At 29.6% G+C, this 15,854-nt stretch overlaps 1 protein-coding gene across 1 annotated transcript in view; it reads right to left on the bottom strand.

The window, feature by feature from the left end:
* LOC142333331 (uncharacterized) overlaps window positions 1-15,854 on the bottom strand; it is a 60,793-nt gene that overhangs the window by 34,495 nt on the left and 10,444 nt on the right. The window contains exon 5 of the mRNA XM_075380352.1: window positions 11,396-11,545. Coding sequence (XP_075236467.1) covers window positions 11,396-11,545 — 150 coding nt within the window. The remainder of the gene's footprint in view (window positions 1-11,395; window positions 11,546-15,854) is intronic.

The raw sequence follows: 15,854 nt of genomic DNA, 5'->3' as shown, positions 1-15,854 counted from the left end.
AAGTGGGGAGCCTAGATCATGATAAACAACAGATATATGGGACCCAGGCCCTTGTTTGGTCTTGACTTTACACCCAAAATAAAGTTTGCCTTTGGGACTAGAGCACTACTTCACCACATACATAAAAAAAGAAGTTAAAAGATTTAAAAAAACTCTAGGCATTTTGTAACTAACGACTAATTAAAAGAAATAAAATTGTAAATATGTAACACACAAAGCACTTACAATGATGTGTTTCCTGGTTCACTAGCTCACAACTGGCATTGTTCTGATGAATGTATGCTGCACTAGGTAACATTTGTACATATTTATACACGTCTAAATCTACACAACAATAACAACACTACTCTTTGAGTTGGCTCATTTGGTTCAATCATATTTATAATTCTCTAGGATCTTTTAGTTGACAATGAAAAAAAAAAATTTTTAAATATTTATACAAATTAAAATAACAAAGAAGCTGTAGGTAATGGAGAAATTATGAATACATATTTGAAAACAGGATAAAGAATTGCATTAAATACACCTACTGGTACTCATGAGACAAAAATCATGTTGACCATCGTTATTGGCAACATTACATGAGATATTTGGCACTTGAATTTGCAAAATCAATCTCATGATAAAAGAATCCCATGATGAGCTTCCTTAAGAAATTTAAAAGTGAAGTTGTATTCCGTTACTTTCTTCTGTGAGCTAATCATACTTCTTTGTAAATTTATATGTCAAACCTACTAAAATGTAAATCCACCCTACTAGTGACACCTTGAAAGGAACTAATTGTATAGTGAGTATTATTAATTTGAATAAAGTAATTATTGTGGCTGATGCCACTTACATGTTGCTTTCATTCAATGGAGTCTTATAGCTACTTTTATGGCGATTTCAGATCTGCAAGGGCAGGGAATTTAGAAATACAAATTTAAAGAAAACCAGATTTTTTTAAGGAATTGTATAGTACAACATCTCATTGTACCACGGGTTAGTTTATTGTTTACAAAACTCAGTTGAATAAAAGGAAAGAAGAATCTGCAATCACCTCACTGGATGAGGTGAGGCACATGTTCAGCATTGTTAGTATAAGCTGTTTTACAATTCTGTAAAACGCTTGGTTCTAACAAAACTAAGTAAGAAAAAATAGTTATTTTAAAACTAGATTTAAAATACTACCACTCATTAAAATTCAGTTATCTCGTGATGTGTTTATATGATTATCTGTTAAGCTTCAACTTAAATTGAGAAATCATTAAAAAATAAATTATATTTATAATTTTGAGTTTTACTCGAGTACTTTTAGATCTCTATCTCGTTATCATTCTTTGAGGGGTTTTGTGCAAAATGTAACTTCTACTTTTTTGAAAATTTATGGATTAAAAAATTATTAATGCAATGTTCACTGGCAGCAGTTTTCCAAATTATTGAATAGGGTTTTCAAAAATATTTTCATGAAAAAAAATTGATGTTAAGATACTGGAGAGGAATCTGTATTATGTTAGTTAACTCACTTTACTTTCTTGAACATGAAAACAAGGGCCTGGGTCCCATATATCTGTTGTTTATCGTGATCTAGGCTCCCCACTTCCTTCTCACTGTGTGAAGAAATGCCACACGCCATATGCCACTGCTATCCCTATGATTTGGAGGAACCCAAAAATCACTCTTCTGACTGTTATTTCTGCTTAGCAAACATTAAAGGGATTACATCAAAATCAAAACATAGAGTGTTGTAATCAAACTTACAATCCGCAATGAGAACAGATCCATACTGCAAAGAATTGACAACACCAAAGTCTCCAGAACATGTGACATTAGATGAAGGGAGCTCAGAGTCTGGTGGAAGTAAGAAAGAAAAATAAACAGATTCTGGTGATACAACTTATGAACAAAGCATTTCATCTGAGCCTCATTTACTGATTAAAGTAAATCTTAACGAACTCATAAAAGATTTAAAGTATCAAAAAAACAGTCTGGAATGCTTGCTTCCCGGCAAAAAGGATGGAATCTTCTTCAAAGGAATACAATGAAATGTAGCACTTATCGTAATCATCATTCTGAATTTAAAGTTGTTTTTCTGAAGAAAATGCCTTAGCGTTTTGTAATGACATTTCTTCTCTTATGCAGCCACTTTGTAATGAACATAACCCAACAGAATGGCACTTGTTCATAGATTCCTCTAAAGTTAGTTTAAAAGCCGGCTTCTGCATAATGGCAATAAATTCCCGTCAGTACCTGTGGCCCACTCTGCTACTATGAAAGAAACTTAAAAAATATTAAATCTATATTGGAAAAGCTTCAATATGCAGTATTATAAATGTAGTATTTGTGGTGATTTGAAAGTGATGGCATTTATTCTTGGTTTGCGGCTTGGTTACATAAACTACTGTTGTTTATTGTGTGAATGGGATAGTAGGGACAGAAAAACATTTATTAGAAAAGAAAAGCCTAAAAAGGTGTATCTACCTCTGTTACATATCAAACTAGGATTAATGAACAATTTCGTCAAGGACATTGAAAATACTCCTGGTTCATGTACTTAAAACAGAAGTTTTCTAAAATTATCTGTGCAAAGAAACTCTACGAAATTGTTTTGAGTAAGCTGATGCACACCATGGCTTCAAAAAAGCAATTTTTTTGCTAAAAAATAGTGGCATATCAATACATTCTACTAATTTTCAGGTTTATATCATGCAGTACTATTATTACTATTGTATAATCATTTTATTATAATTACCGATTATAATTTAAAACGCATGAAAAAAAGATTCTAATCAAGGAATACTGAAAAATCCTAGAGAAATGGCATAAAACCACATTAAAAATCACAAGGAACCCTCATAAATACCATACTAAAAACTATGCATGAATTATAGATCCTGGAAGAGTAGCCTCATGGCTGTTATCAAAGATCAATAAGAATGGTATTAAGAAGTACAATATTTCTTATGTTTATTCATTTCTATGTTTTATGGATGTTTTAACAGCAATAATATAACATGCTGTCTGTTGGGAGGTAGTAAACAGTTTGATATGTTACAGAATTTGTTATGGCTGTGCCACATTTACAGTACCATAAGAGACACAATGAAGTAGTTTCTCTGAGGACAACAATGTTCTTCATAAAACTGGTTTCTGTGAATAGATTATAAATTTACTTGCAAGAATATATAAGCTGCATTTCAGTAGGTTTGTTGCGTGATGAGGAACAGTATATTTTGGCAATATGAAGAAAGAAACAAGAGACCTTTTATAAAACCTCGCTCGGAATGTTTATTCTTTATCAAAAGCCACGAGTTTTCAGGAGTGACTTGTCAATCGTACTATCCTACACATACTGTTTTATCATTTCACATACAGTTTGGTATCACTTTTTTAAGCTTTTAATCAAAATATCTAGTGTTAAACTAGAATGCTAAATATTAGGTAAACCGTCAAAAAGTAAATGAAAATATCTTACTTGTCTAGATGTTGTCGGTTTATCATCTGTCATAGCAACAGGAGCAATCAAATTTTCTGTTCGCTCTGTTTCATGCTTGATTTCTTTTTTAATACTCAAAGATAATGGATCTTCATCAAAAAATGAACTATCAGTTTGTGCATCCATACTCTGCAGCAAAACATAAAATAATAATAATAATTTATTATCTTTATATAATTAACAAATATTAAAAATATATCTACTTTTCTTACAATGATAAAACAAATTGGTTTTCATAGAAATAACTCATCCATGTGAGTACTTCTATAATAATATTCAACTGGAACCTTTCAATATATAATCACACATGATAGTTCCAGAAAAGTGAAATATTGTAGGCATTTGCAGTAAATTAATAGATCAATAGAAAAATGATCTTAACCACAATCTAAATGGTTTGGTAAAAGAAACAGGTTGTTGGTGTAAATATAAAAAAACACATCAACCTTGTTTGGAAACAAAAATGTCATAGAATAAGGATTATCAAAACCTATAACAAAGTTTCTGTAACAAACTAAACAAGGTTCATAAAGGCAAGGATAGCTTTGTACTGTTATAAAACATTTTTATAAACAATGTTAAATGTGGGTATAAAATGACTATGTTAGTCACCTTCATTTAAGGCGTGAGGCACCTGCTCACTGTATTTTATTTGTTACGTATTGTTGTACAAAATGTTAGATGCAATCGGTTAAACAAAGCTATTTACCGTCCTATACTCTACTAAAATGTTTTTTACACCATAAATCAAAATATCTCAAGCTAGACATAAATGCAAAATGATTATATGTGAGCAACAAACAGCAAATAAAAATATCATAATGAATAGAATAATTAAGAATTCTTACAATAACTAGGTTTTATGTTTTTAACTTAAAACAAGATAAAGAAGAAAATAGCTTACTTGTTTAAATATTGTCAGACCATCATCTGTCTTAGAAAGATGTACAAAAGAATGTTCTTCTTGCACAGATTCATGCATTTTTTCTTTTTTAATGGGCAAAGATAATGGATTTTCTTCCAAAACTGAATCACTAGTTTGTGGATCCAAACTCTGCAAAAAAAAAGTAATATTAATAGTGTGACTATCAAAGCGGGTTTTAAAGCACTAATATGTGTCGGTTATGTCTGGAAATGACTTTTTATACAAATAATCTATATTTATAACTAACACCACATGAAAACCAAAGTTTATGATACAAATGAATTTCTTAATCTCCAAAAAATATACATGAGTAGACAATAACAGTAGAGGTCATCATTTTTTATTACTAAAAATGATACAATATTTTTCATAAGAAAAGTATTCACCGGGTATATAGACTAAATTATAATGGTATAATTATAATTACGTGGTATGTAATGGGTATAGATGCTAAATTAAACAAAGATTATAGCAAGTTTTTTTAAGTATTAACTTGTATAAAACAAGATAATTTAATTTTTACAGAATCAAAAAATTTTCAGATGTAAAAAGATAATTCAAAAGTTAAGATGCCAGTAAAATATTGACAAGCTTCTTTTCCTTTTAATTAATCTGACACAGTAACATTTGACATGAAAAGCTTGTAAAACTACAGCCTCACATATGTCATTATCAACCAACCATTAATAAACACATCACACATTTTTTGCATGAAAATTTCATGAGAAGCATACGATTAACTAAACATCTAAATTTATTACACTGTTTCTGGTAAAGCCAAACTGCATTAATTATCTGTGTCACAAAGAAGCCGTTGTGGAAAAGTGAAAAATTTAACAAAAAAATATGAGAGTATCTCTTCTTATAGAAAGTTTACGAGAACCTTCTACAATTGAACAATCAAGACCAGTACATCAAATTTAATCAAAAATATCATTTATATGTAGGATATGATTTCAATTGAAAAAACACAAGCACACTGAAATCTGCCTATTTCCAAGAATATGTTAAATGTTTTTATTAAACTTGTTTCAGAATACTTCCAAGTATTTCGCCTCCAGAATAATACTGAATATCTGTTTCTTGTTGTTCACAACTAATTTCCCGTTTTGCTAATTAGAAAGTCTGACTCCATCACCGGTGAGCTTATATAATTTCACAAAAAATACGTAAGTATTTCTTACCTTCTGGCTATGCAAATATGATGAATTATTAAATCGTTTTTTACTTTATTTGTTTTTAAAGATCTAACGTTGTTGCTCATAGAGTTCTCTTAAAATCAAAACACATTTAAAAATATTTTAAGAAATTTCTCAGCAGGTTATAAATTGCATTAAAAACTTATGATATGTATCCGAATATATGTGATTTAGAAACATGATGATAACATTTCTCTAGAAATGTGTAGCTCAATCTTGTAGATAAATAACATACAATTATTACACTGCTTTTCTCATGGCACTCTCATTTTTGTGCATCAGAATGTATTAAAGAGAAATTAAAATAATTTGTTTGACATTTTCATGGTCAATTAATATAATTTTGGATCTTCAGTATATAATTCTTTCATTATTTACTTGACTCACCCATCCAGTACTAAGCCTGTTTTCTCTTATTTTTCATTTCATTCAATTCTTCCAGTAGATGAATATCTAATAAAAATGATAAAACCAATTTTATTACTCTTCGCTGTCTTTGATGTTTTAAGAACAAATGTAATGACCAATCACTTAATCTGGGGATGAGTTTGGAAAATATCTACATTTATTTACAGGGTTCTATTTTCAGTTAATATTAACAGAATTAAACTACAGTAAATTAAAAAAAATTTTTTTTTTATTTGGTATTATGAAATTGCCTGTTGACTGACCAGTTTTAATTTCTGCGCTATGTAGCATATAGTTTGATTGTGTTACATTTTGTCCTCTGTATTTTAACTGCTAATATAAATGAAATTTTTATTTTTGCTACTTTGAAACAAATATAAAGTGCTTGCTTAAATATGAACATAAGATATTTAATATTAAAGTATAAAGTGTTCAATTTGTAGTTGGCATTATTTAAAATAACTTATTTTTACGATAGATTTTTAACTCAACAGCTACATTTTTTTTAAGGATCTTATTGAAGAAGTTATCGATGATGTGGAAGAAAGAATTACTGGAAGTATTTTACAGACATCAAAATGTGTGATTTGCAATAAATTAAATTATAAGTGCATTTGTGATTGTCTTCAATGAAGAATATGATGATTTCAACACTTTTACTTTTAAAGAAACATGCTTGCAAATTACAGAAAGAAATGTCACACTTAAACATTCACACACACTTAAGTCACACTTAAATATTCATGTTGTCAAAAAAAACAAAAAACATTTATTCGACACAGTAATTTAAAAACACATATCTCTACTAATACAGATGAGAAAAATTTCACTTTTAATTTTTACAAAAAAACTTTTAATGAAAGCTGTAGTTTAAAAACACATTTCTCTATTCCTACTGTTGAAGAAATTCACATGTAATTTTTGGAAGAAATCATTTAGTCAAAAGAGTAATTTTAATAAATTTAGCAATGGCATATGGCGTGTGGCATTTCTCCACACAGTGAGAAGGAAGTGGGGAGCCTAGATCATGATAAACAACAGATATATGGGACCCAGGCCCTTGTTTGGTCTTGACTTTACACCCAAAATAAAGTTTGCCTTTGGGACTAGAGCACTACTTCACCACATACATAAAAAAAGAAGTTAAAAGATTTAAAAAAACTCTAGGCATTTTGTAACTAACGACTAATTAAAAGAAATAAAATTGTAAATATGTAACACACAAAGCACTTACAATGATGTGTTTCCTGGTTCACTAGCTCACAACTGGCATTGTTCTGATGAATGTATGCTGCACTAGGTAACATTTGTACATATTTATACACGTCTAAATCTACACAACAATAACAACACTACTCTTTGAGTTGGCTCATTTGGTTCAATCATATTTATAATTCTCTAGGATCTTTTAGTTGACAATGAAAAAAAAAAATTTTTAAATATTTATACAAATTAAAATAACAAAGAAGCTGTAGGTAATGGAGAAATTATGAATACATATTTGAAAACAGGATAAAGAATTGCATTAAATACACCTATTGGTACTCATGAGACAAAAATCATGTTGACCATCATTATTGGCAACATTACATGAGATATTTGGCACTTGAATTTGCAAAATCAATCTCATGATAAAAGAATCCCATGATGAGCTTCCTTAAGAAATTTAAAAGTGAAGTTGTATTCCGTTACTTTCTTCTGTGAGCTAATCATACTTCTTTGTAAATTTATATGTCAAACCTACTAAAATGTAAATCCACCCTACTAGTGACACCTTGAAAGGAACTAATTGTATAGTGAGTATTATTAATTTGAATAAAGTAATTATTGTGGCTGATGCCACTTACATGTTGCTTTCATTCAATGGAGTCTTATAGCTACTTTTATGGCGATTTCAGATCTGCAAGGGCAGGGAATTTAGAAATACAAATTTAAAGAAAACCAGATTTTTTTAAGGAATTGTATAGTACAACATCTCATTGTACCACAGGTTAGTTTATTGTTTACAAAACTCAGTTGAATAAAAGGAAAGAAGAATCTGCAATCACCTCACTGGATGAGGTGAGGCACATGTTCAGCATTGTTAGTATAAGCTGTTTTACAATTCTGTAAAACGCTTGGTTCTAACAAAACTAAGTAAGAAAAAATAGTTATTTTAAAACTAGATTTAAAATACTACCACTCATTAAAATTCAGTTATCTCGTGATGTGTTTATATGATTATCTGTTAAGCTTCAACTTAAATTGAGAAATCATTAAAAAATAAATTATATTTATAATTTTGAGTTTTACTCGAGTACTTTTAGATCTCTATCTCGTTATCATTCTTTGAGGGGTTTTGTGCAAAATGTAACTTCTACTTTTTTGAAAATTTATGGATTAAAAAATTATTAATGCAATGTTCACTGGCAGCAGTTTTCCAAATTATTGAATAGGGTTTTCAAAAATATTTTCATGAAAAAAAATTGATGTTAAGATACTGGAGAGGAATCTGTATTATGTTAGTTAACTCACTTTACTTTCTTGAACATGAAAACAAGGGCCTGGGTCCCATATATCTGTTGTTTATCGTGATCTAGGCTCCCCACTTCCTTCTCACTGTGTGAAGAAATGCCACACGCCATATGCCACTGCTATCCCTATGATTTGGAGGAACCCAAAAATCACTCTTCTGACTGTTATTTCTGCTTAGCAAACATTAAAGGGATTACATCAAAATCAAAACATAGAGTGTTGTAATCAAACTTACAATCCGCAATGAGAACAGATCCATACTGCAAAGAATTGACAACACCAAAGTCTCCAGAACATGTGACATTAGATGAAGGGAGCTCAGAGTCTGGTGGAAGTAAGAAAGAAAAATAAACAGATTCTGGTGATACAACTTATGAACAAAGCATTTCATCTGAGCCTCATTTACTGATTAAAGTAAATCTTAACGAACTCATAAAAGATTTAAAGTATCAAAAAAACAGTCTGGAATGCTTGCTTCCCGGCAAAAAGGATGGAATCTTCTTCAAAGGAATACAATGAAATGTAGTACTTATCGTAATCATCATTCTGAATTTAAAGTTGTTTTTCTGAAGAAAATGCCTTAGCGTTTTGTAATGACATTTCTTCTCTTATGCAGCCACTTTGTAATGAACATAACCCAACAGAATGGCACTTGTTCATAGATTCCTCTAAAGTTAGTTTAAAAGCCGGCTTCTGCATAATGGCAATAAATTCCCGTCAGTACCTGTGGCCCACTCTGCTACTATGAAAGAAACTTAAAAAATATTAAATCTATATTGGAAAAGCTTCAATATGCAGTATTATAAATGTAGTATTTGTGGTGATTTGAAAGTGATGGCATTTATTCTTGGTTTGCGGCTTGGTTACATAAACTACTGTTGTTTATTGTGTGAATGGGATAGTAGGGACAGAAAAACATTTATTAGAAAAGAAAAGCCTAAAAAGGTGTATCTACCTCTGTTACATATCAAACTAGGATTAATGAACAATTTCGTCAAGGACATTGAAAATACTCCTGGTTCATGTACTTAAAACAGAAGTTTTCTAAAATTATCTGTGCAAAGAAACTCTACGAAATTGTTTTGAGTAAGCTGATGCACACCATGGCTTCAAAAAAGCAATTTTTTTGCTAAAAAATAGTGGCATATCAATACATTCTACTAATTTTCAGGTTTATATCATGCAGTACTATTATTACTATTGTATAATCATTTTATTATAATTACCGATTATAATTTAAAACGCATGAAAAAAAGATTCTAATCAAGGAATACTGAAAAATCCTAGAGAAATGGCATAAAACCACATTAAAAATCACAAGGAACCCTCATAAATACCATACTAAAAACTATGCATGAATTATAGATCCTGGAAGAGTAGCCTCATGGCTGTTATCAAAGATCAATAAGAATGGTATTAAGAAGTACAATATTTCTTATGTTTATTCATTTCTATGTTTTATGGATGTTTTAACAGCAATAATATAACATGCTGTCTGTTGGGAGGTAGTAAACAGTTTGATATGTTACAGAATTTGTTATGGCTGTGCCACATTTACAGTACCATAAGAGACACAATGAAGTAGTTTCTCTGAGGACAACAATGTTCTTCATAAAACTGGTTTCTGTGAATAGATTATAAATTTACTTGCAAGAATATATAAGCTGCATTTCAGTAGGTTTGTTGCGTGCTGAGGAACAGTATATTTTGGCAATATGAAGAAAGAAACAAGAGACCTTTTATAAAACCTCGCTCGGAATGTTTATTCTTTATCAAAAGCCACGAGTTTTCAGGAGTGACTTGTCAATCGTACTATCCTACACATACTGTTTTATCATTTCACATACAGTTTGGTATCACTTTTTTAAGCTTTTAATCAAAATATCTAGTGTTAAACTAGAATGCTAAATATTAGGTAAACCGTCAAAAAGTAAATGAAAATATCTTACTTGTCTAGATGTTGTCGGTTTATCATCTGTCATAGCAACAGGAGCAATCAAATTTTCTGTTCGCTCTGTTTCATGCATGATTTCTTTTTTAATACTCAAAGATAATGGATCTTCATCAAAAAATGAACTATCAGTTTGTGCATCCATACTCTGCAGCAAAACATAAAATAATAATAATAATTTATTATCTTTATATAATTAACAAATATTAAAAATATATCTACTTTTCTTACAATGATAAAACAAATTGGTTTTCTTAGAAATAACTCATCCATGTGAGTACTTCTATAATAATATTCAACTGGAACCTTTCAATATATAATCACACATGATAGTTCCAGAAAAGTGAAATATTGTAGGCATTTGCAGTAAATTAATAGATCAATAGAAAAATGATCTTAACCACAATCTAAATGGTTTGGTAAAAGAAACAGGTTGTTGGTGTAAATATAAAAAAACACATCAACCTTGTTTGGAAACAAAAATGTCATAGAATAAGGATTATCAAAACCTATAACAAAGTTTCTGTAACAAACTAAACAAGGTTCATAAAGGCAAGGATAGCTTTGTACTGTTATAAAACATTTTTATAAACAATGTTAAATGTGGGTATAAAATGACTATGTTAGTCACCTTCATTTAAGGCGTGAGGCACCTGCTCACTGTATTTTATTTGTTACGTATTGTTGTACAAAATGTTAGATGCAATCGGTTAAACAAAGCTATTTACCGTCCTATACTCTACTAAAATGTTTTTTACACCATAAATCAAAATATCTCAAGCTAGACATAAATGCAAAATGATTATATGTGAGCAACAAACAGCAAATAAAAATATCATAATGAATAGAATAATTAAGAATTCTTACAATAACTAGGTTTTATGTTTTTAACTTAAAACAAGATAAAGAAGAAAATAGCTTACTTGTTTAAATATTGTCAGACCATCATCTGTCTTAGAAAGATGTACAAAAGAATGTTCTTCTTGCACAGATTCATGCATTTTTTCTTTTTTAATGGGCAAAGATAATGGATTTTCTTCCAAAACTGAATCACTAGTTTGTGGATCCAAACTCTGCAAAAAAAAAGTAATATTAATAGTGTGACTATCAAAGCGGGTTTTAAAGCACTAATATGTGTCGGTTATGTCTGGAAATGACTTTTTATACAAATAATCTATATTTATAACTAACACCACATGAAAACCAAAGTTTATGATACAAATGAATTTCTTAATCTCCAAAAAATATACATGAGTAGACAATAACAGTAGAGGTCATCATTTTTTATTACTAAAAATGATACAATATTTTTCATAAGAAAAGTATTCACCGGGTATATAGACTAAATTATAATGGTATAATTATAATTACGTGGTATGTAATGGGTATAGATGCTAAATTAAACAAAGATTATAGCAAGTTTTTTTAAGTATTAACTTGTATAAAACAAGATAATTTAATTTTTACAGAATCAAAAAATTTTCAGATGTAAAAAGATAATTCAAAAGTTAAGATGCCAGTAAAATATTGACAAGCTTCTTTTCCTTTTAATTAATCTGACACAGTAACATTTGACATGAAAAGCTTGTAAAACTACAGCCTCACATATGTCATTATCAACCAACCATTAATAAACACATCACACATTTTTTGCATGAAAATTTCATGAGAAGCATACGATTAACTAAACATCTAAATTTATTACACTGTTTCTGGTAAAGCCAAACTGCATTAATTATCTGTGTCACAAAGAAGCCGTTGTGGAAAAGTGAAAAATTTAACAAAAAAATATGAGAGTATCTCTTCTTATAGAAAGTTTACGAGAACCTTCTACAATTGAACAATCAAGACCAGTACATCAAATTTAATCAAAAATATCATTTATATGTAGGATATGATTTCAATTGAAAAAACACAAGCACACTGAAATCTGCCTATTTCCAAGAATATGTTAAATGTTTTTATTAAACTTGTTTCAGAATACTTCCAAGTATTTCGCCTCCAGAATAATACTGAATATCTGTTTCTTGTTGTTCACAACTAATTTCCCGTTTTGCTAATTAGAAAGTCCGACTCCATCACCGGTGAGCTTATATAATTTCACAAAAAATACATAAGTATTTCTTACCTTCTGGCTATGCAAATATGATGAATTATTAAATCGTTTTTTACTTTATATGTTTTTAAAGATCTAACGTTGTTGCTCATAGAGTTCTCTTAAAATCAAAACACATTTAAAAATATTTTAAGAAATTTCTCAGCAGGTTATAAATTGCATTAAAAACTTATGATATGTATCCGAATATATGTGATTTAGAAACATGATTATAGCATTTCTCTAGAAATGTGTAGCTCAATCTTGTAGATAAATAACATACAATTATTACACTGCTTTTCTCATGGCACTCTCATTTTTGTGCATCAGAATGTATTAAAGAGAAATTAAAATAATTTGTTTGACATTTTCATGGTCAATTAATATAATTTTGGATCTTCAGTATATAATTCTTTCATTATTTACTTGACTCACCCATCCAGTACTAAGCCTGTTTTCTCTTATTTTTCATTTCATTCAATTCTTCCAGTAGATGAATATCTAATAAAAATGATAAAACCAATTTTATTACTCTTCGCTGTCTTTGATGTTTTAAGAACAAATGTAATGACCAATCACTTAATCTGGGGATGAGTTTGGAAAATATCTACATTTATTTACAGGGTTCTATTTTCAGTTAATATTAACAGAATTAAACTACAGTAAATTAAAAAAATTTTTTTTTTTATTTGGTATTATGAAATTGCCTGTTGACTGACCAGTTTTAATTTCTGCGCTATGTAGCATATAGTTTGATTGTGTTACATTTTGTCCTCTGTATTTTAACTGCTAATATAAATGAAATTTTTATTTTTGCTACTTTGAAACAAATATAAAGTGCTTGCTTAAATATGAACATAAGATATTTAATATTAAAGTATAAAGTGTTCAATTTGTAGTTGGCATTATTTAAAATAACTTATTTTTACGATAGATTTTTAACTCAACAGCTACATTTTTTTTAAGGATCTTATTGAAGAAGTTATCGATGATGTGGAAGAAAGAATTACTGGAAGTATTTTACAGACATCAAAATGTGTGATTTGCAATAAATTAAATTATAAGTGCATTTGTGATTGTCTTCAATGAAGAATATGATGATTTCAACACTTTTACTTTTAAAGAAACATGCTTGCAAATTACAGAAAGAAATGTCACACTTAAACATTCACACACACTTAAGTCACACTTAAATATTCATGTTGTCAAAAAAAACAAAAAACATTTATTCGACACAGTAATTTAAAAACACATATCTCTACTAATACAGATGAGAAAAATTTCACTTTTAATTTTTGCAAAAAAACTTTTAATGAAAGCTGTAGTTTAAAAACACATTTCTCTATTCCTACTGTTGAAGAAATTTACATGTAATTTTTGTAAGAAATCATTTAGTCAAAAGAGTAATTTTAATAAATTTAGCAATGGCATATGGCGTGTGGCATTTCTCCACACAGTGAGAAGGAAGTGGGGAGCCTAGATCATGATAAACAACAGATATATGGGACCCAGGCCCTTGTTTGGTCTTGACTTTACACCCAAAATAAAGTTCGCCTTTGGGACTAGAGCACTACTTCACCACATACATAAAAAAAGAAGTTAAAAGATTTAAAAAAACTCTAGGCATTTTGTAACTAACGACTAATTTAAAGAAATAAAATTGTAAATATGTAACACACAAAGCACTTACAATGACATGTTTCCTGGTTCACTATCTCACAACTGGCATTGTTCTGATGAATGTATGCTGCACTAGGTAACATTTGTACATATTTATACACGTCTAAATCTACACAACAATAACAACACTACTCTTTGAGTTAGCTCATTTGGTTCAATCATATTTATAATTCTCTAGGATCTTTTAGTTGACAATAAAAAAAATTTTTTTAAATATTTATACAAATTAAAATAACAAAGAAGCTGTAGGTAATGGAGAAATTATGAATACATATTTGAAAACAGGATAAAGAATTGCATTAAATACACCTATTGGTACTCATGAGACAAAAATCATGTTGACCATCATTATTGGCAACATTACATGAGATATTTGGCACTTGAATTTGCAAAATCAATCTCATGATAAAAGAATCCCATGATGAGCTTCCTTAAGAAATTTAAAAGTGAAGTTGTATTCCGTTACTTTCTTCTGTGAGCTAATCATACTTCTTTGTAAATTTATATGTCAAACCTACTAAAATGTAAATCCACCCTACTAGTGACACCTTGAAAGGAACTAATTGTATAGTGAGTATTATTAATTTGAATAAAGTAATTATTGTGGCTGATGCCACTTACATGTTGCTTTCATTCAATGGAGTCTTATAGCTACTTTTATGGCGATTTCAGATCTGCAAGGGCAGGGAATTTAGAAATACAAATTTAAAGAAAACCTGATTTTTTAAGGAATTGTATAGTACAACATCTCATTGTACCACGGGTTAGTTTACTGTTTACAAAACTCAGTTGAATAAAAGGAAAGAAGAATCTGCAATCACCTCACTGGATGAGGTGAGGCACATGTTCAGCATTGTTAGTATAAGCTGTTTTACAATTATGTAAAACCCTTGGTTCTAACAAAACTAAGTAAGAAAAAATAGTTATTTTAAAACTAGATTTAAAATACTACCACTCATTAAAATTCAGTTATCTCGTGATGTGTTTATATGATTATCTGTTAAGCTTCAACTTAAATTGAGAAATCATTAAAAAATAAATTATACTTATAATTTTGAGTTTTACTCGAGTACTTTTAGATCTCTATCTTGTTATCATTCTTTGAGGGGTTTTGTGCAAAATGTAACTTCTACTTTTTTGCAAATTTATGGATTAAAAAATTATTAATGCAATGTTCACTGGCAGCAGTTTTCCAAATTATTGAATAGGGTTTTCAAAAATATTTTCATGAAAAAAAATTGATGTTAAGATACTGGAGAGGAATCTGTATTATGTTAGTTAAATCACTTTACTTTCCTTGAACATGAAAACAAGGGCCTGGGTCCCATATATCTGTTGTTTATCATGATCTAGGCTCCCCACTTCCTTCTCACTGTGTGAAGAAATGCCACACGCCATATGCCACTGCTATCCCTATGATTTGGAGGAACCCAAAAATCACTCTTCTGACTGTTATTTCTGCTTAGCAAACATTAAAGGGATTACATCAAAATCAAAACATAGAGTGTTGTAATCAAACTTACAATCCGCAATGAGAACAGATCCATACTGCAAAGAATTGACAACACCAAAGTCTCCAGAACATGTGACATTAGATGAAGGGAGCT

The sequence above is a fragment of the Lycorma delicatula genome, chromosome 12, assembly GCF_047948215.1.
Source record: "Lycorma delicatula isolate Av1 chromosome 12, ASM4794821v1, whole genome shotgun sequence".
In the NCBI taxonomy this organism is placed as follows: domain Eukaryota; kingdom Metazoa; phylum Arthropoda; class Insecta; order Hemiptera; family Fulgoridae; genus Lycorma; species Lycorma delicatula.
This window is presented reverse-complemented; position numbering and strand designations above follow the sequence as displayed.